The following is a 26,611-nucleotide window of genomic DNA, read 5'->3' as shown; positions in this document are numbered from 1 at the left end:
AAAACAAGCTTTAATGCAATTTTCCACATCCGATCACATCCCCATGTGACAACTAGCCCCGGTGTCCTCTATATGTAAAATGGATAACAAACACTATAATAGTTTACAAATTAGACATTTTGACGCCTGTTTTACCAAACTGAAACATCGTTCTTTATAAACTTTTAGCCATGCAACCCCAACTTTTTTCGTCAAGTTGACGTTCTAGGTCACTGCGCTGTAAAAAATCATGCTATCGGAAATGTTTATGCACCATTGCGTGCGAAGTCCCTGAGAATGAACTTTGAAGGTAACAGCACAACCGCTGAACGACACGCTTGCCGATAGTATAGACCTGCTAGTGACGGGATGCCACTACAGGGCGAAAGAACAGATCCTTCATTTAACTATCTGGGAATCGACCTCTCCCTGCTGCACAGCGGTTTAGAAGCATCTCTTCTACATTCAACAGGTTCTTCTGTTCGTGACCATTACTGGTCGGCTCTAAGTGCTCTGTTGTCATTGGATCTCTTTTGGAGGTTCTTTTGAGAACATCTGAAAACGCCAAAAATGTACCTGACTAGGAATAATCCTCTGTTGTGTTGTTTTGATTCAGCGAGGCCAATTATTCTTGGACAACACAATGGCTTCCTATTCATACCGCTTACCTTGGGTCTGGGTTCAACAGCTACGCCGTTTCATCGGTCGGCATGGGACCTGCTCTCCAGTGGAGTTTCCCCCATCCCATAAATCAAGCTGCAAAAATCAATGACCTCGGTTAGCGAGGGCCGTAATGCCCTTCAGCGTACGAGCGGCATAGAGAGTACGCAACGAGAAATCGTTTTAAACAGGGTGATAACACGGACTAAACAAACAAAAAAAGTAATCAAGCCAAGCAAAGTCACTACAAGTCTGTAACTCAAAGAAGGGAAAAAGACATTCAAGGATTTTCCGAAAGGTCAGTGAGTAATTGTCGGTGGTGACACGTGTTGGCATGCACGGTGATCCATCGCCATTCACAGTCATTTTTAAACTTCAACGTCCTACTTCCTATCGACACCGGCAGAAGGATGGGACAAACTCGGGTTGGGATCTAAAGAAGCGTTTCTCAGCACAGCACGAGATCGATTACCTGAAGACTTTGGCTTGTAATGAATGTCCAACAGTTTGCGGCAAACTTTGAAACCACACCTCTCCGCTCTCCAAAATCATAGAAGAAATCGAGAAAGTTTTCAAAGTGGACGAAGAATACACAGGGTTGGAAAGTCTGAGAGAAACAGTCAGAATGGAGGAGGTTGGGTGCGTGGTGCCACGGACAGCTGTTCCCGCTGAGTGTGAGAGCATGTCGGTGAAGGAAAGTGTATTGGGGCGCCGGACAGATGTGCCTGCTGAGTGTGTTAGAGAGTGTGAACGAGGAGGACGGGCGAGGCACACACGGCGTCTGGACAGGGTAATAATAACGTGACAACAATATTAGCAAAGAAAGACAGGAGATCCCAGGGGTCGCCACGGACCCTCTTTAAACACGCGGCACACCATCTGACTCACAGCGCTGAAAGGTCAGCTCTATTACCCCTGATCTTCTGTCATGACGAAGACTCAGATGGGAAGATCGTTTTAGAAGCGATGATCCTCGGTAACGCTTTCAGATCACACAGTCTAATCCGAGCATTGCGCTCACGGTTCACGACGTTACATTCTTTTTATTTTTAATCTTTCAAGTTTTTACAAGCTTTGATCCCATTTAAAGGGCTAGTTCGAAACCTGTATGTGACTCTTTCTTCAGTAACACAAAAGAAGATATTTTGAGAAATGTTTTCCATACAAGGGATGTCAATGTGGGCCAATGTAGTTTCATTAACCGACATTCTTCAAAATATCTTCAGGCTTCTTTAAACGTGTAAGCTCATATAAACGCATTAATTTTTTTTACATAGAAAGGACACAAGAGTTCTAAGAAAATCTTGCCAACAACCTCCATTTCGCCTTGCATTTACAAACCATAATCGCCATTGTCTGCTTATGTAATATGCAAAATAAACAAAATAAAAAAACACAATTATTTCAAAATCTTGAAATGTAAATGTTTTCTTAATTTCTGTGTTAATTGTTTTTTTAACCGATGGCAGCAAATGTAAGATGTAAATACTACATTGTCCAACAAAATGTTGACTTTATTTCAACGTCAAAAATTCAGCACATAGCTTCATATGAACATGATAAAAGGTATTCAAATATTACAGCTTTAAGGTGACTGCAATGAAACATTTTGTGACCCTTTAAAATATACAATAAAACATTCGTAAAAAAGTAAAACTTCAAATTCAGTCATGCCTTGCAGAATTAGAAGATGTTAGTGAACATAATAGGCATCATGATGCCAAAAAATATATTGTGAAATGTTTTCAACCACAATTCTGAACAATACTGTAAGTCAGTCAAAGTTGCACCGTCACGTTAACCTGAATCCAATCCCAACAGAAACGATGCCTGGTATGTTTTTAGGGTTTTGGCCCTCTGTGGTTTGTTTCAATATCTCGCTGACCCTCTCAAATGGGCAGCGGGACGTTTCTGTCTGGTCTCTGCTGTGTGTACCATCTGAAAATTACGCTCGCAGCCATTCATATCTGTCATTAAGAGCCAGAGGAAGCAGTCAGCAGTGTCCCCCGCGAGACCTGACACAATCCTGCTCAGACTCGGCTAAGACCCCGAAAGTCTTGCTAAATCCCTCTACGGTTGCACAACCACTGTCACTGCCTCCCTGAATTCACTAAGAAACGCTGCTTTCCTTGTTTGGATGGCCGGATAGAACAATACCTCCTCTGCTTTACTAGAGAGACAACAGAGACCCGAGCGAAATGCTCCGAAACTTGATTAACGTCAAAGCAACTTAATATCCGCACTTTAAGGTCAGTAAAAAAATGTCAAATCTGGTTTTAGAAAGGACACTTGTTTGGCTTTCCAGATATTGCAAAATCAGCCGGTCCTCTTTGATACTCAGGACAGGGATGATAAGAAATGATTTTTGAGGTTTATTGAAAGGATAGTTTAATTTCTTCGTCATGTATTTGCTCTCATGCCATTCCAGACCTGCATGACCTTCTTTCTTCTGCAGAACACAAAAGACGAAGAACGTTGGTAACCGAACAACATTGGACCCCATTGAATATATTCTTTTGTGTTTCACAGTAGAAAGAGTCATTTAACAGGTTTTGAATGACATGAGGGTGAAAAAACGTTTGTTTTTGGGTGAACGGTCCCTTAAAGCGTGAAACGACGAGGGGTAACATTAACATAACACTGAAGCAATACGAAACAAATTTTCTGAATAAATATAAAACGTGGAAAGGCACATGCAGTGAGGTTCAGCACGGACGGCCGGATCGTCTCTCCGCCGTCTTCACTTGTTTTTGGCCGCCAGTGGCTTGCGGCTAATCTTCTTGGATTTGTCTGCGTTCTTCGGGGGCGCCTCCGGGTTGGCCTGCATGTGTCGTCCGTAAAGGCTGCAAAACAAAAACAAACACTGTGTGATCACACCTGGGGCCGCTCGTAGTTTCCACAAGAAAGCCTTGAATACAGAGTGGCGGAGTTATATTTTTAGTGTTAACCAGCTGAAAGAGGATTAATTGAGTCTAACGCGCTGACGGCTCCCCCGCTGGGACACAGAACTCTCTGTGCTGTCCGACACCCCTCGGCTACAGCTGTGTACCGCACAGAGAGACAATTATCCACAACCACCCTTCGCACGGAGCCGAGAGAGACATGTAGGACGAGCAATTTCCAGTCCAGTGGTCCCTCTCTATTTCACCAGCACTCAAAGACCGGCTTCAGAAATACGAAAGAGAGAGACAGCGAGAGAGACAGCGAGAGAGAGAGAGAGCAGGAGTGACAATGTACATTATGCAGGATCCAGATTTGCCCGAGCTGCCTATGGGACCGAAGCATAGGTGCTACAAAGACATGTGGGTCCCTACATAGGGAGCTCATTAGGTTTCGGAACAGAGCCTCCATCTTTACTGTGATTTGCAGTAGTCTGATGCTTTTGTAACCTCATTAATACTCATCTCTGATTGGACGTTTCCACGCTCTGGCGATCGTAGGGTCGGCTAGGCACCAAGCATGTCGGGGCCATGACCATGACATTCCCGAGTGTAATTAAAGAAAACTATTTGAGGTTGAATTCTAATGGCTGAGCGGTGAAATGTCAAGAGGCGGCATAGATTCACGACTAAAGATCATATCAAATATTTACAAAGGACCTGAGCAAAGGCAGCGGTCGCTCGATATGTTAAATGTTCTTTACTTAAGCAAGCAGTCATTTAGTCTTTCAAAGTGACCGACAGTGAATTTATTAACTCGAAAGTGCAACACTAGTGCACGGATGACCATTTAATGGCTTTGAACCTACAACCTTTGTTTAGCATCTCGGATCTTAAATCACTGCACCAGGTCACAATTCGGGTTTCAAAAGCCAAATAAAAAGCATTAGCTACTTAGCTATTAAAGTATTTACATTATTAGTGTTTAAAGCGAAATGCGTACAGTACATCTCGTCTAGACAGGCGGACAAAGCACTTGTCTCATAAGACGTCACTTATAAATCTCTGCATGTGTTTCACAGCAAGTACGTATCTTTGTTCCTCTGGATCTCGCGATCTCTCTTAAGCCCATCTCTGTCTGTGTGGTCCTGTCTGAGGTTCTTCCCTTGGGGCCTGAAGGGTTCTGTTCCTCCGGAGCTGCCCAGCCAGGCGCAAAAGCAAGAACCCAGCAGGGAGACACTATTCGGGCCCCCAAGGACAGAAATATCAGAGACCTCAACGACAGCTTTCCATCTCACACATGCGAGGAGAAAAAACACAACTCGTGTCACATCCAAAAAGTACGTGGCCTTTGAAAAATAACACTGACTGTAAAGTGTGTGCATGTGATGGTTTGTAAAGCGTTTCTTCATGTTTAATTCAGTGTTTTTTGATCTAGATACCGTAAATCTGAAGCTGAAACGATTCACTTACAGTACAAGGAGAAAGATGGAATTGCAAGAAGAGATTTTGCGACTGTTTTCATAATAATGTCACTTTATGGCATGGAATCTATTCAAATATACATACAAAACAAAACAAAAATAATTTGTTCTTATTTAATTAAAGCACAAATCAACACATTGATAACTAGTTAAATCATTTAATTTAATAATAAAAGAATAATAAATATAATCTAAATTTATATAATTATTAATAAAGACAGTAGATTATTATAGACAATTAAAGACAAAAAACACAATAAACAAAACTAAATTAAATTAAAATAATGTAATGAGAATTCATTTAATTATTCATTATTGTCATAATTTAATTTTCATTATTTATTTAATGAATTTAGTTACATTTTATCTATGTCATTGCATTTATTTAATATATATTAAATATTTTTATATTTGTAATAATTATTTGTAATATTCTTTTTTAAATATTAATATATATTTAGTTTCTTTTTGGCCATTTAAGTGAATAAAAAATAATGCAAAAAAGCGGTTAATGTGGAAATGGGATCAAGTCACAAGCTGGATGCAAACTTGTTATGCCTGTATGGTTTCTTTAACACCTTTTTAGTATTTAGTCATTTAAAAAATAAAAAGGGTTAATATTATTTATTAAGCACATGCAGTGCATTTTAGGAGTTTGCTGGGAGTGTGTTAGCCAGCCAATACATTAATGTAAGAGAAGTGTGTTCCTGTGGACAGTGAGGCGTTGCGATGCGTCCGACTGAAGGAATCAGTGTTGACAGATGCACGTAGATGTTTGTGCTGGTGTCAGGGCTAAATTAGGCTGTTTTACAGGAGGCTGATATGCAGGGTGCCGTGAGCTGAATCCAAAAACGCTTCTCTTTGTGTCAGTGTCCTGCAGGCTTGACGGGCCCACCAGCAGGAGGAGGAACTCCCACATCTAATATCACGTCTAAAGAGCCACACCTGTCAGATTCATGCAACTGTCATCAACTAACCAGTCAGAATTCTGCCTAACAACCAGACTGATGTCTTATGCTGGGTTCACACCAAACGCGAACAATCGCCTTACACACTCTTGAATACTCGCGGGAAAAGTTTGTTATTTTCTCATAATATATATATAAATGACAAATATTTTCAACCTTCGTGGAAGACGATACTGATGCGCGTTAGCGGCAATCGCGCCGCCCTATTTGCATCAATCGCACCGCATGCCGCGAGTTCGCGTCTGTACGCGTCTTTGCATTGACTTTATATGTAATTTACTCGTGCAAAATGCTTAATTCGCGTTTGGTGTGAACCCCCCATTACACTGGGTTCACACCAAATGTGTATTAAGCGAATCGGGAGGCGCGATTGCCGCAAAAGCGTGTCAATCTTGTCTTCCGCGAAGGTTGAAAATATTTGTCAGATTGCGTCACTCACGAGAAAATAACGAACTTTTCCCACGAGTAATAAAGAGCGTGGAATGCGATTGTTTGCATTTGGTGTGAACCCAGCATTAGGGGCGATTCATATTTCGCGCCTTTTGCAAACGCAAATTAATTATTTTAAATGTAGACACGCGGCAGGCGCGCAAACAGGGTCCGCGCTGCATCGAGATGGAAATAGTTCAACTTTTCAGAGTGCCATGCCTGCACCGCGGGTCATTTGATTAGAGAAAGCGGCGCGGCTCGCGTTTTCCGCAAAATGTGAATTGCCCCTTAAATGATCTGTTGCCTTAAAGCAGACGTAAAATGACTTAAGAAACACATTCTACCAGTAAAAGTATTTTACAGTTCAAATAAAAAAGCTCTAAAGTCCATTCATATCGACAGAACCCCATTAGAACACATGAAATAAAATCTCAGTCCAGTCAGTTAAACATTACAGTGCCGAAGTCCACAATATAACCACACCGGTTTATCTCACGTGCGTTCCTCGTCATTTAGAGCCAATTAAAACTGGACTGGGACAGTAAAATCAACAGAAGGTTTTCCCAGACGCAGCCAGCATTGGTCTTTTTCCAGCGAGCGCTCCAGTTCCATATGGGATAATTAATCTCAGTTACAGTCTAGAGTGTCTAACACAGTCAGGCCATGCAGTTGTGTGTGTGCATGTAAACGCTTCTTCACTTCTTCAGACTAGATTTTTAAAGCAGAGGTGTGTCACAGGTTAGAACAAATGACTTAATAATAAATGTGTTGGACACTTGTGGATCATTGATGTGTCATTGATGCTAAAGGTAAATTGTATGTGTGAGTTTAAGCCGCTATTACATTACAAGAGGGCTGAAAATAAAGACACTGAGACCAACCAAGTATACGATCCTCAATCTCTTAAAATACACTACATACGTGACTTATTCTTATATACACATAGGTGATCATTTTGCAGCATAAAGCAACAATTATTTAATGTTAACTAGGGTCACAATATACCAGTACTGTCAATAACCGTGGTATTAAAAACGATGCGTTATCGATATTGTGTTACACATATGATAATATCGCAAATAATTTAACACTTAAAATTTTGCCACAAATGTTACAAACTCTCCCTCCGCCACCTAACGCTCATATTATATTGGTAACATATTTTAAGAGTGAATTATTAGCCAAATAAGAGAACAAAAAACCCAAGTAAAACCAGCCATAAAATTGTCTACACCGTGATAACATTCCGAAATCACGATAATATATTTAACGTAAATCCTTTTGTGCTGTTATTAATGTAAAAAATATGATACTGTGACAGTCCTATTCTCAATCTAGTTCATTAATTTACTGTTTATCTACTTACACTATATAAACTATATTCATAAATAAATCTAAAGCTATGCTAACTAGCTAAAGTATGACCCCTTCGTGGTAACAGTCTTCGCATCTTAAAATACATGAATTAAACAGTAATATACATTTATTTTTAAAATGTAGTTCAAAGTACAGAATTACTAAACTGTATGGCAAGGAGACACACTAAATACTGACACAGAAAAGATGATATTTACCTTATATTTTTGGGATCTTGTGAAGTGGCTTAATCTGTTTCGGTTTCTATAGAAACTAGACTTGTTTGTCTTTGATAAAACTTCATTATAAAAGCCATTTTTCATTGTTGCGGTAAGGACTCAAAAGTGACAAATAAAATAAAATATAAAAATGATCAGTAAAATATACAAAAACATTTACGATGCTGTTAATTAATATGTATATTAAACAATTCCATTTGAATTAATGTCATATTGTAATTCAATTAGCTTATTTTACATATCTTAATATTGTGATCAGAGTCGTGGGACATGAACAAAAACGGTGTTTGGACCTATAAATGCTATATAATTTTTTATTAAATCACAATAATCATTAATTATATATTTTTTGAAGGTGTGTGATGACACTGTGTATATAATTATAAAGCGTCATATGGCAAATTTTGACATAAATCTAAAATTTCACTGCTGGGACTTAAAAGTGCCCGCAGTTGCAGAAACACCCAAATACGTTATCTCGTTCGGCAAAGAAGCGAAAATGTGATGACATCTTAGTCCTGTGTCAGCCACCGTAGTGCTTCGAAAGGGAGGGGGGAGGAGTGGAGTGAGTCCTTGGTTGCAATTCGCAACCTCACCACTAGATGCCGCTAAATTTCATACACTGCACCTTTAAAACTAAATCTGAAATATATCTGTTAATGTTATTATTATTAACAATAACAATAAAACTAATATAGGCAGTCACAAAAAAAAAACACTTAAGAGATTGCAATAGTCCAATAAAATGTGCAAGTGTATTAAAGGAGCTTTATTTTAGACTGATGCGAGAGAGAAGACGCATACTTTCTCACTGGCAAATCACTTCTTGTTTATTTAACTATTGTTTAACACAAAGTTTAAGCCCACAGATAAACTCCTTTCAGCATAAATACACGATCACTGCGCTCGGTATAAAACGCTATCTATGCTGACAGGCCGAACGGAAATCCATGCACCAGCTGAATGAGAGTAAATGACAATAATGAAGACGGATTGCAAACGGCAGAGAGACTCATAACTGATCTCTCCCTCGAAGCTCCCATTATTACCAAGAGGAACCGCAGGAGTGACCGAACCCCAGCCAATCACAGCAGGCTTTTCTACCACACACAACCCTTAATAACACGAATGATGCAGGGACACTTGTGTTTGTACATGGGCGGTCAAGCATTAGATATTTCACATTATGTGCGAGATGAACGTTTTATAAAGCGTGCTGTACAAACTCAAGTTAGTTGACAGGTTACCCAGTAGTCGAGGAAGGCAAGCAAGATTTTGGGCTGTTAACATTGCCTTTTATTGATAAACTTTAGCCGGGTTCGTCTCCGTGAGCTCAAACTAATGAGAAGTGATGGAAGTCCTCTCAACCTTTAAAACCTCCAGAACAAGAGTGCAGAATTTACAAACTCACAGATGGAGCTCTTAAAGGAATAGTTCACCTAAAAATAAAAACTGCCAACATTTACTCATCCTTATATCACTAATGGTACAAAAGCAGTTCAGCTCATTTGAAAAGCTAAAGAAGCAGAGATACTACAGACCATCTGATCCATCTGAAATGCAGAGACTCGTTCGATCAATTAACCAAATTTACTTTTGTAATAATATAAAAGTCAATATACCAACCCAGTTAAGGATCCCTATCATTTATCATAGACATAGACAGCCCGCCCGGTGTGATGCGACCAATATAAGACATAACATCTGTTTAATCCAGACACAGAAAAGTGGGCACCTGTTGACTACTTTCCCCCCTTTAAGCTGCATGACTGCAGAATAAGGGGCATTATGGGAAATCTGGTGTCAGTTCCTTCACAGAAGGGCTTGGTCTTAACGCTCGGTCGACAGAAGATATTTTGAGAAATGTCTCCGTAATAGGGTCCATACAATGGAAGTCAATGGGGGCCAGTGTTGTTTGGTTACCAACATTCTTCAAAATATTTTCTTTTGTGTTCTGCAGAAGAATGAAAGTCATACAGGTTTATAATGACCTTTAAAGAATAGATACGAAATTTTGTGTTACCACAAAAACAGTGTTATCCAAGTTACATCCAATATGCGCAAAATAGTTCGCGCAACCCTAACTTTGGTGTACTTCAACCAAATTATTCACTGTGTGTTTGTGAGACTAAATAGAAATTCAAGCGCTTTAACGGATTGTACCGACAGTAATGCTCATAATCAGACCATCTCAGGAGTATTTCGGAGCTGATATCATCTAATAAACTTTAATCCTGTTATGCTAACAAATCCGTCCCATTTACATCACACTGGCAGCGCTGTTCTGCCTTCACTCACTCACTCACTCTGTAAGTAAATCATCAGAGCCACAGGCAAACAACCTCTGACCCCAGCAGACACACACACACTATCTGAAACACGCAACATTTATCTGTCATCTTTCTTCCCGCTGATGCATGTCAAGAGCTTCTAAGCGGAGCACTTGTCTATGTGCGGATAGATCCAGGACTTCCAGCACGTGTGTGTGTGTCGGCATGTCAGCGTGTGAGCCGCTGGGTAAGTTAATTGCAGTTGGTTTTTCCGTCAGCGCTGGACAGCTGTGAAGAGAAGAGCTGCGGTTCTACTGCGGTCAACAAGCATTTAGAGTCGAAGATGAATAAAAGATGGAGGGGAGGCGGCTTTACGTTATGTTAATGCATTATGAGCACGAAGGCTCTCCCCAACGCTGTCAGTCAGATATAAGATCCCTCTGTCAGGTTAACAAGCCGGCACATGAAATATGCATGACAGGCTCACCCGCCCGCACACCCGTCCTCCTCCTCCTCCTCCGGCCGTGCATCAATGATACAACAGAACCTACTGCTGGAAGAGAGGGGAACGGGAAAACGATTGCTTTAATTTTAAACTAAAGACAGTCTAGTTTGTTCTGTGAGATCGAGACGTCCATGGTCTGGTTTCAATATAAAAACTACAAATTCCATGTTGTCAACGATTAAGAAACCACTGCCGAATTTAAAACTGAAGTTTGTAATTTTTGACCGGAAGTCAATGGTGTTTTCTGAACACTCCCCAAGTCTCCTGGTCGGACAAACAGATTGTCCCTCCCCAATTGCGCCCAATGGGATGCTCAAACAAGTAGAACTATGTAGTAATACAGACACAGATTCAGTGTTTACACTTTTGTGGAATTATGTCTGAATATTAAGCTAAAACAGAATGGTAGACAATTTTAATAGCCATCATATTCCTTCATATCTGTGGTTTAAAAAAAATGTCTCCAACTAGAGTCACCCTAGTGACTCTCGGCCATTTCCAACATGTCTATTGGTGCAAGACAACAAGAGACTACAAGTAAAGCAACATTTAACCAAACACCATTCAAGTGTAGTTTACAAAAATATCATCCATTAAAAGTTTGAATAGAGTCTGTACATTAATTGCAGAACAATGTGACTGTTGTGGTATTTCAAGACATTGGTCTTAAATGAGAAAATGTCCATCAAGGGTGAGAACTGGTTGGGGCGATAGAGACAGAAAGACAGCAAGAGAGAGAGAAAGTGCGAGTCTTGTGATTTCAAAGCTGAAGGACATTTAGGCAGGTGAGAATGAAACTGTTGAACCGAGGACACACACCTACTGAGAATTACACGCCGTTAACACTTGTCTAACGTGAGACAGCCTGCTTGACTTCCACACAAACACACACTTTCACAGGCACATAAACAAGTAGAGAAAAAACAAGTACGGAGCGACTCACTGAACCACTAAACAATACCGCAAAAATTAAAAAGACAAAAAGTCAACATTGAAATTGGCCTGATAATGCATGTTCCTGGTTTTAAAGTCCGAGTGAAGTAAAAAAACACAATGCCTATTTTTTCATAAAATATTGCAGCGTTTATTGTAAATAGTTTATCAATGTGGGTCATTCACTTTTTAAAACCCACGTGCTCTCATAATCTTTAGTTAAAATCTGAAAACGCACTTCCGTCCTGTAGTGACTATCCATCTTAAATGACGTATGTCATTCGGCTTGGGCGGGGCATCTGTTAACTCCTCCCCTTCAACTGTCAGTCTGCTCCCAGTCCCATTTCAAAATGCAATGTCTGTTTTTATACATCCAATCAAATAGCAGTGAAAAAAACAAGGTTCACGGGGACTTTAAAGTGTAAACGTTATTTTGAAAAAAAAATTATTATTATTATCACTTAGTATTTTCACAATTACACTCAAATTTGAGCATAGATGTAATGTTTCAAGCTAAATTCTCAGCTCAGTTATTTGATTGTTTTGGATGAGCTTCACATCGCACGAAATACCAATACCAAGTGTAAACAGGATTGAATCCGGATCAGGCTCGGAAACTTCTTCCTCTAAAGCAACTTCCGCCACCACCTGACCAATTAGCTCGGACTTCAATCTCTTTTCTATCCTTTAAAAAAAAACTTAGCTTGGTATACTGTGGTAAGGCTATAGGAGACCAGTTTTACTGCGCTTATGCTTTTTCTTGTCCTTATGTTGTTCCAATTGCTTCTATTGCTTACCTCATTTGTAAGTCGCTTTGGATAAAAGCGTCTGCTAAATGACTAAATGTAAATGTAAACTCTCCGCAAGGCAACATCTAACCATCACGAGTACAAAAGACAACCAGAGAAAGATAAATGACGGTCAGAACTGCTTAGACTCTGAAAACTGTACCGTGCGCAACTGTTTTGACGACCGCTTGACGTAAATTGATGACAGGTCTCAACGGCATCGATTAACTAATAAATGGCCATTTATCAAACAGAATCTGCAATGTCAGCTATTGGCGACGCAACCTTCAAATCTGGTGGACTGTAATTCAATACAAAGTGGCAGGAAGTCTCTGTTTTGCAAGCGATAGAATTTTGTTCCGCCATCAGAAGTGACAACGTGCAGTCGGCATGATTCACGAAACCGTTTTTCAAACAGTTTTCGAAAAAGTATTTCAAACAGCGGTATCTTATTATTACGCAGCGCACACACAGTCACGGTGTCAGCACACACAGAGATGCGCGGTGGTTCTGGCTGTGCCTGTAGGGGAAGATCAGTTCCGGTAAGTGGGTTATGACGGTCCTCTCCAGACAGTGGCACAGCAAGCAGCTAAATGATCAAACGGAGGGGGGATTTGCTTCTCCTGTTCGGGGGGATTGGTAAGTGGAACAGGGCTGTGAAACATATGCTACAATTAGTCCGGAAACTTCTTTTCCAGGGTCAAAAGGGTTTCGATATGGTTTCTGTTGGGTTTGAGATGGCGAAATAGTGAAAATGGTGTAAATAGTGGCAAAATCTATACTGCAAACCCTGAATGTCTTAATGTCTAAAAATTCTCAAATCAAGATACATTTGCTTAAAAAGCAAAATGACATAACATATACTATTATCGCAAGTGATTTTGCTTCATAAGTAAATATATCCTGATTTAGGAAATTTAGAAATTGATCAAAGATCTTTTGTGTTTTAAAGAAGGAAATGTACTGTACCCTGATAAGACAATATTTATTTTCAGGGTGAACTTTCCCTTTAAGCTACATACAGAAATATTTAACACTTATTATTCACGTCTCGTTGGAATGCGTGATTCTGATTGGCCAGTCGCGACATTTGCAGGTTCGTTATTCCCAGATAACAACCTCTCAAAACTAATAACACACGGTAACCCGGATGCAGCAAATCATTTTGACAGTGTTTTTGACAAACTGAATATAAATCTGTCTTTTAATAACATATATGACATTATATTTACAAATGATCAAACCAATTTGAACCATCATTTGAACATTGTTTATTACCTTAAAACCGAAAGTAAACGGCTTTTCCTCGCGGAAGGTCTGCATTCGGTAAAAATGAGCTAATTTGATATTTCAAATTCACATTTCATGTCCAGTTTTTTTCTCATGTGGCAAGTAGCCGGGTAATAAGCGGGATAATGTACAAGCAGCCGGATGTTATCGGAGAAATAAGCCCCGATAGTGTGATCAGGACCCGACGCGAAGCAGACTTACTGTATATAAATAACATAATACTATTTGCATATTGTCCAGTTGCACATTAAAACTCCGCTCACCAATGCAAAAAAAAATGTCACAAGCTCTAGTCCTGCAAAGTTTATGGGGAGCAAACAGCGGCGATGCTGTGTGGCCACTCTTGTTTACACCGGTTGCAAAAACTAATGCAAACAAAAGATTTTTCTGTGCATCATTTGGTAGTACAAAAGTAGAAAGAGAGGGATAATGAGTGTGTGAAGAGAACGTCAGAGCGACAAGACTTTTAGCGTATCGCCTGCAGCTTTCATTTTAATTAGTTTGATTATGCATTACATCATTAGATCCTGAAATAATAAAAGAACTGCACCTTTCCTCTCTTTCATCACCGTCCTAAGGGTTGTTCCAGAAAAATATGTGGCACAATAAAACTGCCCTGATAAATTTATACCTCGTATTTAGCTGAAAATTTTAGTTTTTAACCTCAATTAAGGTTGAACTGTTGATGTGACTATAATCTCATCTGGTGGCCACTGAGTGCCACAACCGGTCTTGTTTTACAGTCTAAAGTTGTAGTATCTGATCCATCATGAGAGGTGAGCAGGGCCGCCCGCTGGCCCCAGGCTGCTGCAAAGATGGACGCTACGTGCAGAGCACATCTGACTGGAGGTTGGGCAGTACATCACCTGAACAGCCCTGAGTACCCAATGATTCTTCAGTGACTAATGCTGCCGGTGAAGAATTTGGACACACGGAGGCAGACGTGCTGTAGTTTGTGTGATGGGCTTTGAACGCTGTATTTGTGATAGGCACCGATGCCAGAGGGCCAACGATCCAACAAATACTGGGCTCCAAAACCACCATTTGGAAAGTTCTGGGGATACATGTCCATCTCAAGATAACTCTCATAAAAAGGAACAAACCTCCACACTTTACATAAACAGATCAAGATCACTTACTACTTGTAGGTCTCCGAGCGGATGTATTCAAACACATGGGAGATGCCAAGCTGGAACTGGTCTGCTATAGGAGTCACCCAGGGGTTATTCTCAGCTTTAAACACCTGCTTCGGGCCCGTCAGGTCCAGGTTACCTACAGGGAGAAAGAGGAGAGGAGAGGAGAGAAGAGGAGAGGAGAGAAAGAAAAACAAGATAAGAGAAGTGATGAGAAAAGATGAGATGAAACCAGATAAGATGAGCAGAAAGAGTAGAATACAGGAAAAGGCAAAAGGAGAAGAAGAGAAAAGTGATCATTTGGAAAAGAGACGAGACCTGATGAGTCTAGAGAGATGAAACCAGCTCATATGAGACAGTAGAAGAGTTTATACTGAACAGATGAAGCAGTTCAGGTCAAAGTGTTAATGTGCCGCATCTAAGATCACATGAGGGCTTATTAAATTGTTTCTGATTAGTAAGTGTTAAGCGAACTGTCAGCGAGAGTTTAAATTAAACCTGAACCCCGGCACACGATGACACGTCACCACAAGACCATTAGTGCAATTCAGCCCTTAACCTATAAGACAGATCTACATGCTAAACCATTTCAAATATCAAGGTCCAGGTTAAATTTCCACCCTCTTCATCTTTGATTTCCCTAACAGTTTTAAACATCAGCTTTACACAAGAGATGCTCAGAATGGCTAAGACTGTCTATATGTGGTCCCTCTGCTCTCCCTCGTTTTTTCCCCTCTTTCTTTTCCTTCCCTGCTTTTGGCATGTGCGCTTGGTTGCTTCTTGTTAGCTGGGCTCCCTTCTCTCTCGCTCTCTCTCTTACGCACACACATACACAGCGGTGGTTTTAACAAGGCTGGTCTGTGGAGTGGGATTACAGGGACATGACAGAGGGGTCCTAACAAGCTGCACCCTCCCCTACAGAGAGCACAGGACAAAGACCTGCTGACCAGAGCATTCACACAGATACACACCCACAACACCATAAACGATCTTAAAATACATTGTGTTTCTACAAAAACTGTGTAAAACATCAAATGTTTATATATAAGGAAATGTGAGCGGTGCCACTCTGGTTCCTAAGATAATGATGTGTGGTTGCTAGGGCGTTGCTATGCGATTACAGTCCCACATGAAAAAGTACTGTCGAACATTTTTGTATATAGCACATTAATGTTATCGTTCACATAAGTTAATATATACTAAAGAGTTTTGTAGTATTAACTATGGTAAATTGATAGTAGTAAACTGTATTAAATATTAGGGGTGTAACGATACGCTCAGCTCACGATTCGACACTTTGCGATATTGCGTTCGCGATTACGATTGTATAACGATATTTGTACACAATTTAGAAGTTATACGACAATACAGTCACGACAGATTTTCCCCCAAATTATCAACTAATTTCAGTAATATTTGTTATTTTGTTAAAGAATTGACAACATTCAAGGTTTAATTGAACCATCTGTATGTAAAAATAAATCTGTCAATGAAAAATAAAACTGGATTTTAAAATAAAACTGGATTTTATATGAAAAAATACATTTTATAGATCTACGATACTTATCTTTTTCTATATTACAGTAAGCTGTGGAACATTGTACTGTAGTATACAGAGGTGTATTATAGTAATTACGACAATTTGTTAATGTATACTACTGTACTGTGTAGTATTACCTACAATAAAAATTGATAGAATGTAGCAAATACTGTAGAATATCGTGATAACAACTATAGCAAACTGTAGTAAATTGTAGTATATTATAGTAATTACCTCACTTTGTAGCACCAACTACACTAAATGTATAAATTGTAGTTAATACTTTAGTGTACTTTAGTATTTATTATAGTAAGCTGTAGTATATCATAGCAATTACTACACGTTGTTAATGTATAATATAACATTGTGTAATTTTAACTACAGTGAATTGAAAAACTGTAGTAAATACTGTAGTATACTTTGCTAGAGTAAGCTGTAGTAAGTTGTAGTATTATAGTAATTACCACACTTTGTTAATGTATACTATAATATTCTTAGTATACGTTAGTACTATAGTCAATTGATAAACTACGAAATACTAATATTTACTATGGTAAGTTAATGTTATTAAGTTCAAAAACACTATAGTAACTTGGAATACTACAAGTTTACTATAGTTAATACTAAAATATACTACTGTATCTTTTCATGTGGGATACGGGTTATGCCTGGTCACACAGCTAAAAAAAGACATCAATATTTTGTGTATACCCTAAACAGACATGAACCGTATCAAAGGATCTCTGTACTGCGAGAGCTGTGGAGCACACATACATTTTGGAGGACATGTTTAGATGACACTTAAGCTCAGCGTTGCATGATGCACTGATACAAATGCATCATAGATGGAAATGTTAGAACGGAGGAAAAAAACTCTGCCAGATAAGCAGTCAGTACCTGTCTGTGTGTGTGTGTGTGTGTGTGTGTGTGTGTGTGTGTGTGTGTGTGTGTGCGCGCAAGAAGGTTTCCCCAGACTGAATGCACTCAGGCAGAGAGCAGTTTGACCCAGGTTGACCCCAGCAGCAGCACTGTATGGGTCAGTGAAGTTTGTGCTCCCCTGTGAGCTTCCAGCCAATTGGAGAGATGACAACATATCCGCAGCCAATCAGAGTGCATGGTATGGCTACAGCTGTCTGGAGTGAGATTCATGGTAAAACACGTATGTGTCTTTTGGTTGACCCAGGAACATGTCATCACATTGTGCATATGGATATATAGTATATTAACATAATTTAATGACGTACCAAGTTCAGGAGGCAGTACAGTGAGTCTGTTCCCTTGAATATGAAGTTCCTTTAGCTGTGTCAGATCTCCGATCTCTTTGGGCATAGAGATAAGGTCATTGTCCCTAAGACTCAACTAAGAAGAGAGAGAAAGAATTTAAGAGCAAACTCTTATTCAACGTATCTTATGCTTTTCATTGGCCAAATAAATTGGTTAAGAGAGAAAAAGTAGGCCCACTTTTCATGATCCAATCAATCTTGATGAATGAACGAAATGAATAAAAAAAAATGAAAATGATGTCATAATTTACTCACCTTCGAGTTGTTCCAAATCTGCATAAATGTCTTTGTTCTGATGAACACAGAGAAAGATATTTGGAAGAATGCTTATTACCAGACAGATTTTGCCCACCATTGACTCCTATAGTAGGAAAAAATACAATGGTAGTCAAAGTGCCCCAGAACTGTTTACTGTCCTACATTCTTCAAAATATCTTCTTTTGTATTCAACAGATCACAAAAAAAATGATAAAGTAATTTTTCCTACCACGGGAGTCAATGGTGGCCAAGAACTGTTTGGTTACAAGCATTCTTTCAAATATCTTTCTCAGTGTTTATCAGAGCAAAGAAATTCCTACATACAGTATTTGGAACAACTCGAGTAAATAATCACAGAATTTTCATTTTTGGGTGAAGTATCCCTTTAATAAATGAAATGATCTGGTGACAAAAGTTCAGGTAGGCAAAGAAAAAAATTCTGTAACGGCATACAGTTAAATCAATATTGGCCAAAAATGTCCAAACTGGTGCATCTGTATTGTAAATAAACATTTAGCACCAAGTTATTTTTATTTTTTCTATTTGAATTATCAACTGCATCCCTGTGTCTGATCTGAGAGAGCTCAGAAGTGAAGATCAGCCTGTAAATCACCTCTCACCGCGTCTGATAAAGAACACACGGCGTAGAGAATAAATCCAAAACACGGCACAGAGCGCGGCCACAAAAGCAATTGATTTCAGAGGGAATTTAGATAAATTACTCACTATCTGTAGCTTGGCCAGCTTGCCGATGTCTGGGGGCAAAATCTCAAAATCGTTGTCACTGAGATAGAGCGCGCGCAGGGTGGCTGAAAGGAGAGAGAGTGTGTGTGTTAGAAGCTGGAGTATTGCAACCACTGATCAATAGAGACGGTCATCTCTGATTGATACAGCACGACTACAATCTTGTCCACACGCACAAACTATCAACTAATCAACAAATAAACAACAAATAACACATACATCACACATGATGTCAATGGCACAATGCGCACACGAAAAATAATGCAACAAGAAAGAATAATTTTTTTGTTCACATATTATTTAGTGCCGTTTTCAAAATCTGCCAGTGCACGTAGGTATTTGTTTTTGAATATTAATAATATGACTTTTTTAAACATATCTCTTTTCATTATTGATTTAATCCACCGTCTGATAAACACATACACTTCCATTAAAAAAATGCTTACAAATGTGGAACAACAAAACTTCTCTGTCATGACCCTTAAGACAAAGATTTGTGACGTGTGTATAAACTACAAAAATAGGCCACACCCACTTAACCTCCACCCGATGCTCTGATTGGCCCATAGTAATTGGCAGCTCACATATAAATCATATCAATTTCACCCTGCTTTAGAAGTCAGAGTCAATATCAAAGCCAACATGACAGCCGTTATAAATGGAGGTTTGGAAATGTGTGTGTGCTTAGAGACCTTGATTAATGTTAAGATGGTGCTTTCATTATGAGGCTGCCATTAATATAACAGGTTATTAGTGCTTCGTCACTGATCATTAGCATTCTCAGACGGGATCAGCTGATTGGACTGATGAATATTACGACGATGAAGAAGTTAACCGTCGTGTCGTTTGCAACATTATTAGTAAGATGTCTCATGTTGGTCTGGTCAACACTGCATCTTATTCTGATCAAGAAACACTTACTTATACAGGAAAAGACCAATCACAAATTGTAAGAAATAAATATATTTATAAATTTTTATTTTAGATGATATTTGTAAATGACTAGCATGACTTGAACTCTAAACATCTTTGTAAGATTTCAAGATCATGTGCTCTCATAATTCCTCAGCCAATGCGTAAAGGGTGCTTAAAAGGTTCTTCACAGCGATGCCATACAAGAACCATTTTTGGTTCCACAAAGAACCATTCAGTCAAAGGTTCTTTAAAGAACCATCTCTTTCCTACCTTTTCATAATCTGAAGAACCTTTTTTTGCCACGAAGAACCTTTTGTGAAACAGAAAGTTTCTTTGGATGTTAAATGTTTTTATGGAAACATTTTGACAAAAAAGGTTCATCAATGGCATCGGGAAGCACCTTTATTTTTAAGAGTGTATGTTTAGTGCTGAAAATGTGTGTGTGCTGTTGACTCACTGAGGTAAAAGAAGTTTCCAGGCAGCGAGGACTCGTTCAAGTTGTTGTATGTGAGATCCAGAACCTCCAATGAAGGAAGAGACCCGAACCCCCTCGGAAGTGTGCTCAACCTGTTCATCCTACACACACATTCAAACACCAAAACATTTGAACCATAAGCCTTAAACAGACCCTAATAAAACAGTCTTTTTTTGACAAAGGGGAATCAATTGAAAATTCATAGAGGACAGAATCATCTGAGAAAACACGGACAAACATTTTACTGAGCTTTAAAAGTGTGAGACCACTAAAGGAAAGTGTTTTATTTGGTTTATTATAGGCTATATTTTCATTATTACTAGCATAATAATACTTATTCACACAAAAAATGTATATCTTGAACTGTAAGTCGCTTTGGATAAAAGAGTCTGCCAAATGCGTAAATGTGACTAACAATTTCAATGATATACATTTTAGAGAATGTTCAAGCATATCCCCTTTTTACTTTATTGACTGCCAGCACTTCAGCTGGACTTTGTGCAAAATCTCTAGATCCATGTTTAGTTTAGCTCTAGATACAAAATATTTGGTGTTTTTAACTTGGAAAATCGTATTCCCCCTGGAATGGTAAAATATTCAGTTTTGGCTAGAATACTTGAAAGAACACAGAATTTAAAATTAGAGAGAGAGAGAGAGAGAGAGAGAGAGAGAGAGAGAGAGAAAGAGAGAGAGAGAGAGAGAGAGAGAGAGAGAGAGAGAGAGAGAGAGAGAGAGAGAGAGAGAGAGACAGGCACCCAAATGAGATGCTTATTAACTCTCGTAACTCTTGTGTCTATCCTTCATCTTTGCCTGTCCTTTCCCTTCAGACGACACCGGGGTTGCTGTGAAGTGAAGAAGACCCCAAAACTTTAACAACAGATTTAATAGAAACAAATGAATTGATTCCACCACATGTTTGTGAAGCAATTACACGAGAAGGGGAATTGTTTTGACAAATGAGATCAGGAAGCCAGCCGGTCACACACTCGTGTGCGCATAGACACACACGCATACTTGAGTCGGGAACCCCAGCCGAGAATACAACCGACCGGCTTACGTTTGCCAGATTATGTGTAGAAATGGTGCGTTTGACAGCAAATCGATAGAAATGTGCAGTGTCAGACGCAGGGCAGATTGTGCGCCACTTTAATCCTGCGTGACATTGCGGAGGCTCCACCCTCAGACGAGGAGAGCACCGAGGATTTGGGTGGTGTTCTGATCATGAGGGTCGACCAGATAACCAAAGATGGAGACAGACGAACAAAAGAACTGCTACTCCTGTCTTCTGTCTGAGAGAAGCACTTCAGAAATTGTTTCTGGAGCTCAACTTGTAGAAAATGGTGTCAGCAACGCAAAAGCTGTGGGTTCGATTCCCAGGGAACAGACACACTGATGAAAACCGTATACCTTGTCATTTTGGATGAAGGCGTCTGCTTAATGCACAAAATGTAAATGTACGCCAATAAAACCAATGCAAAACTTTCAGGAGAAGAGGGGGACATGAAAGAGAACACATGGGGTGAAAAAAGACGAGAACAAAAACGAACCCAAGGTTTAGATGTTTAAGCTTCTGAAGGCTGCTAATTTGAGTTGGAAGTTCTTCAATTTGGTTATTGAACATGTTCAACACCTCCAAGTTCTTCAGGTCTGCAATGTTGGGAGGCACCCCTGAAAAAAGAGAGAGGGAACAAAAACAAAATCAGTACTTCAGAGACTTCACTTCTGCGCACGCATCAATCTCACATCAGTCACAGCATTTCAATTGACTGTAAACAGTATTCCCGAACGCAGGTCGAACGAGCGATGAGGTCTACCCGCAGTCACCCAAAGCTTTCAGGTGACCCGTCGAGATTTAACGGCTAATTATCAGAGTCAGCGAACAGACGCTCAGTCTTTGATGGCTCAATTATGGGTCACTCCCCCAGCGATACATTTGACATTATAATGATGGAGGCCTTAGCATAACAGATCAGTAGCGCCCCTCCCTTCCCACAAGGCCGCTCTGCCCCCTTCTGCAGCCGACAGAGATCGATGGGCCGAACAGGAGCTCCATCCGATTACTGGCTGATCAATGGCCCCTCATTACGGAGGAAGGGAGGTGGGTGAGGTTTACACAAACAGCATGACTTGAATACCTCCAGAGAGATCAGCCTCAGCCAGCCTGCGCACAACAACACGTGGAACAAATGATTCGGCCGTCACACAAGCGATTCGCATGGGAAAAGCTTTTTTAAGCATATCAAAAGCTATTTAATGTTTATTAAACAGCTTTTTATTTTTTGTGTGTACTATATTTAGTTTACCCCCCAAAAATGTAGTCATTTAGAACATGTATAAGACTCTTTTTTCAGTGAAACACAGAAGACGATATTTTGAGGAATGTTTGGGTTTTGTGTTCATACAATGGAAGTCAATGGGCTCCAATGTTGATTGGTTACCAACGTTCTTCAAAAAATCTTCTTTCGTGTTCTGCAAAATAAAGAAAGACATACAGGTTTGAAATGACATGAGGATGAATAAATGATGAAAGAATTTTTAGGGGGTCATTTTGGGGTAAACTATCCCATGAACCTAAGTGCAATTTATTATAATGGTAACGCTTGCCTAAGCAAACATTGCTTCTCTAATAAATGCAATTTATAAAACATAACACACCGATGGCAGAAAATAAGTTAAACAAACAAATTAACCTTCTGCATAACAGAATAATATGGAGCATATTTTAGTCGGCCAGTCCAAATTCCAGGTTTTGCATCTGTCCTATAACCTGTACCTCCATTAAAGATGCTTGAAACATACAATTCGTTTCCCATGTTTCAACAAAAATATAAATGTACCAAGAGACTGCAAAACACTCAACCTTATACACGTGTAGGGTTGGGAATCGAAAATCAATTCCAATTTGGAATCGGAATCGAAAGGAATAGGAATCGGATACTTGAGATTAAAATTTGAATTCCTCTTATCAATTCCTGTGTGCATATTTTCAGAAAAGTACATGCGTTGCATGATCTGCTGATATCTCAATAAAAGCCCTTATGAAAATTATCGATATTTTTTACTATAGTAAGCATAGTTTAGCTATAGAATTTGCATTAAAGCACAGGAATCACAAATTAACCATAGTTGCATTATAGTAACTGCAGTTTAACCATGATGTAGTTCAACTATGATAATACAAATTGTAATAAATCAGAAAAGGTGTGTTTCTATGTGTAAATATACACAAAACGGTGCTCATAAATATATAAATATATTTTGCAAACAAGTCAATAAGCAGGCTAAATGACCATACAGGGGTTGATATCTGAATGTTTTACTTCAACTCTGGAATCGAAACTGGGAATCGATAAGAATCGAAATCGATAAGCAGAATCGAAATTGGAATCGGAATCGATAAAATTGAAACGATTCCCAACCCTATACACGTGTCAGGGTCACGCAACCGAGCCCCAAACACCTCTCCAAATGACACACAAGATTGATCTCTCCACTGCCTTTTCCAACCTTAAGACACATCCTTCTACTTGACATGTACACTTTATCATCATCCGAGCTTTTAAAACACTATAAGATTTAGAAACAGACCATTTCAGACTAACATCCGTATAAAGCTGTGCACATCTGAAGTGTATGTGTGTGTTTGGCACCAGTGGCGACTCTACAGCAAGCAGGAAAGGTTTAATAGGACAGAGAGATTTGAGTCTTCACTCCCTCTCTCATTACCTGTTCTACTGCCTGACCGGGCCAAACAGCAGCGCTGCTTTACTCAAGAAGCGCTAATGAAAGGGTTTCAAATGTCACTGTAATTCCTGACTACCCTGAAAAGTTCAAAAGATGGCAGAATCCCTGTCTGTGCTCTTTAAGCCAGCAGGATGAGAGAGAGGAGTGTGGCAGGGAACGGAAACTCGGAAAGGAAACAAAGGAAATGCAAAGGGGTGAGGAATATACTAATGAAGAAAATGAAAAAATTACCCTACATAAGCCTTATATATAGTGTGACCTAAAGTCTGAGACCACATTAATAAATGTCGGTTGTTTTTGTAACCTGTAAATAATGAGAAAATCGAAGGATTAACCGAAACAAATAAAAGCCGCTACAAAAAATGAAGAAAAACAACTTTTTGAAATTAATTAATTAATTAATGTTCATTATTCAATTCAATTTCAATTAAAAACATTTGTCATATTTATAACATAATTTGATAAAAAAACAGAAGCATTTTCATCCGTGGTCTCACACTTTTAGGCATGACTGTATTTGATTTTCTCCATCATTTAGCTAGAATCTAGAGACAAGCGTTGCCAACCATAATGGAGTAAATCGTCTGTTCATCTTAAAATCTTCTTATAAATCGTATTAAAAGGCTTTGATCATTACTACAGACCGTACCTGAGAGAAGTGTGCATTATCACTCTAAGATCTTTATGGAGATTAGAAACAGGTTCTCTGCATAAACAAACAAATCCCCAACCAAACGCTTGCTGTACAAATCAGATGAGACTGAACATAGCTAACAGCGATTACTGTGGACTCAAAAAAAAGCAGGCGGGTGAAGAAAAAAAATCTCCATTTTGAGATCCGAACACCACTGACAAAAGCACTTGCCTTTTCCTTTTCAACTCAAAATGCACAAAAATTGTATGTTTAAACTTAAAGGTCTTGCAACAATGTGAGGAATTAAAAAGAATTTTACACAATGCATGCAACATGTACTAGCCACCTTTTTTTCTTAAACCAAGCAGAACCTAAAATTAAATTGACAGTGATCCACAAAGACAACACAGTCCTCTAGTGGAGATAAACAGACCTGCAGTTGAATCAATATTAAAACCTGTATTAAAGTTTTTAGCTTTCATAATACTTCAAATGCAAAACTACATAATGGACAACAAGACTAGTGTATTGTTTTTTCATTCTAATATATATACCATAGCCTTTGCAGCAACAATTGTGATTGTATTATATTTTGCATTATATCATAATTAATCTAATAGCTTTGGTTTTGTATGCTACTTAGTTAGAACGACAGCAACTTCTCAGTGAAAGCATGTAATGGATAGTTTAGATATAAATTACAAATATTAGGTCTAAATGCAACTTCTTAATGAATATTAGGTCCTTAAAACTACATGTAAAATAATAATACAAACATTAGGAAAATATTGTTTGAAATCATTTTAGTTGATATACAAGCAGACACATTAACAGACTATATTGTCACACTTGGACATTACCATGTCAGCTACACAACTGTAAATGTTAAGCAGGATAAAGGAAACTCTGACACACATCTGTAAATAAAAATAGGGATTTGATGGCTGACTAGATGAGATGAGAACTTACCAGTCAACTTGTTGTGGCTCAGGACCAGTTGTGTTATGTTGGACAGGGTGACTACAAAACAAAATAAGTTTGTAAGTTTATAGGAGGACGTCATAGTGATGATGTCATCTCCTACTGCCATCATGTAAACATGGCAGTAAGGGCTACAAGAACCATATCTTTACAGTGTAAACGAATCAGATACATCACACACATCCCTGTAGAAACACTACACAAATTCTAATGGCTTTTCATTGCAAATACCGTTTGAACCGTCAGCTGTGTACCATAAAACAACTACAACGTTTCTTTTGGGTCATATTCCAATACAATTATTATAACTATTGAAGGCACTGCACTTTCTGTGACCTTTTATGTTGATTTTATTTTTGACGCATTAACCTAAACACAAGTAACTTTCAACTTTAAATGTAACGGATTCAATCCAGCAGACTCACAAAGTCCAGGAATATCCAGCAGGTTTGATATTCCTCTGTCACACATATCCACCTCCGGCACACTCTTCTCCCGACTCTCCTCCACTATCTTCTTCAGGGACTTGGACATTTTCTACAGGAAAACATACATGACACAGTCGAAAAAGAGCACAGAGTAAAAAACTTTGTTCAAAATACCGATTCAAATCTGTCCACTACGAACAGGAAAAACGCGCTCGCTCAGTATTTACCTAAATGAACAGAACGACGCCGTTATTCGATAACACAAATCAAAAATTCAGGAAAGAAAAACAGATATTTTAGAAGCAAGACAGTCGCTCACACCCAACCGGAAGTTGATAGTATGTCTGTAAAAGTCTGCAAATTCCTTCCATAAAAGGGTATTTCCGGGGCACGAAGCGAGGAAAAGAAATCGGTTTCGCTGCCCAATCAGCTACCACGTCATTGAAAAAAGAGACGAGTTCGTCCAATGGAAGAAAAGAGCTTGTGACAGCGTTTAACACGATAAAGGAGAGACGTGTGGAAGTTGTGCTCTGCTTTTTCTTTTTCTATGGAAGCGGTCCGTAACTACCACCTCAGTGAGGTGCATTTTAACATAGTTAAAATCATAGTTTTCTGTAAGACAAAGTAAAAAGCTGGCAATTCAGTGAAAAAATGTCAACCTTACCATGAAAAGATAAAGTTTTTACCAAAGGTTTC

The 26,611-nt window shown here is 39.0% G+C and overlaps 1 protein-coding gene across 1 annotated transcript; it reads right to left on the bottom strand.

Moving 5' to 3' along the window:
* Positions 1-1,996: 1,996 nt before the first annotated feature.
* Positions 1,997-26,274, bottom strand: rsu1 (Ras suppressor protein 1). The gene is made up of 9 exons (XM_057322439.1): positions 26,143-26,274; positions 25,913-26,024; positions 25,476-25,526; positions 21,676-21,796; positions 20,111-20,229; positions 18,721-18,803; positions 17,698-17,812; positions 14,920-15,052; positions 1,997-3,482 (listed from the first exon to the last, which is right to left on the bottom strand). The coding sequence occupies exons 2-9, from the start codon at positions 26,019-26,021 to the stop codon at positions 3,380-3,382; spliced, it is 834 nt and encodes a 277-aa protein (XP_057178422.1). The 5' UTR covers positions 26,022-26,024; positions 26,143-26,274; the 3' UTR covers positions 1,997-3,379.
* Between the last annotated feature and the right edge of the window lie 337 nt (positions 26,275-26,611).

The sequence above is a fragment of the Triplophysa rosa genome, linkage group LG23 (assembly GCF_024868665.1).
Source record: "Triplophysa rosa linkage group LG23, Trosa_1v2, whole genome shotgun sequence".
Classification (NCBI taxonomy): domain Eukaryota; kingdom Metazoa; phylum Chordata; class Actinopteri; order Cypriniformes; family Nemacheilidae; genus Triplophysa; species Triplophysa rosa.
The sequence above is the reverse complement of the archived record's forward strand: the minus strand, read 5'-3'. Positions and strand labels throughout refer to the sequence as shown.

Excerpts from the sequence above, each read along its gene's own strand:
- rsu1 (XM_057322439.1), bottom strand. The coding sequence starts at position 26,021 with ATGTCCAAGTCCCTGAAGAAGATAGTGGAGGAGAGTCGGGAGAAGAGT. Across the intron at positions 21,797-25,475 it reads GAGCCACAACAAGTTGACTG|GGGTGCCTCCCAACATTGCA; the intron begins GTAAGTTCTCAT and ends CTCTTTTTTCAG. Across the intron at positions 17,813-18,720 it reads AGCTGGCCAAGCTACAGATA|TTGAGTCTTAGGGACAATGA; the intron begins GTGAGTAATTTA and ends CTCTCTTCTTAG.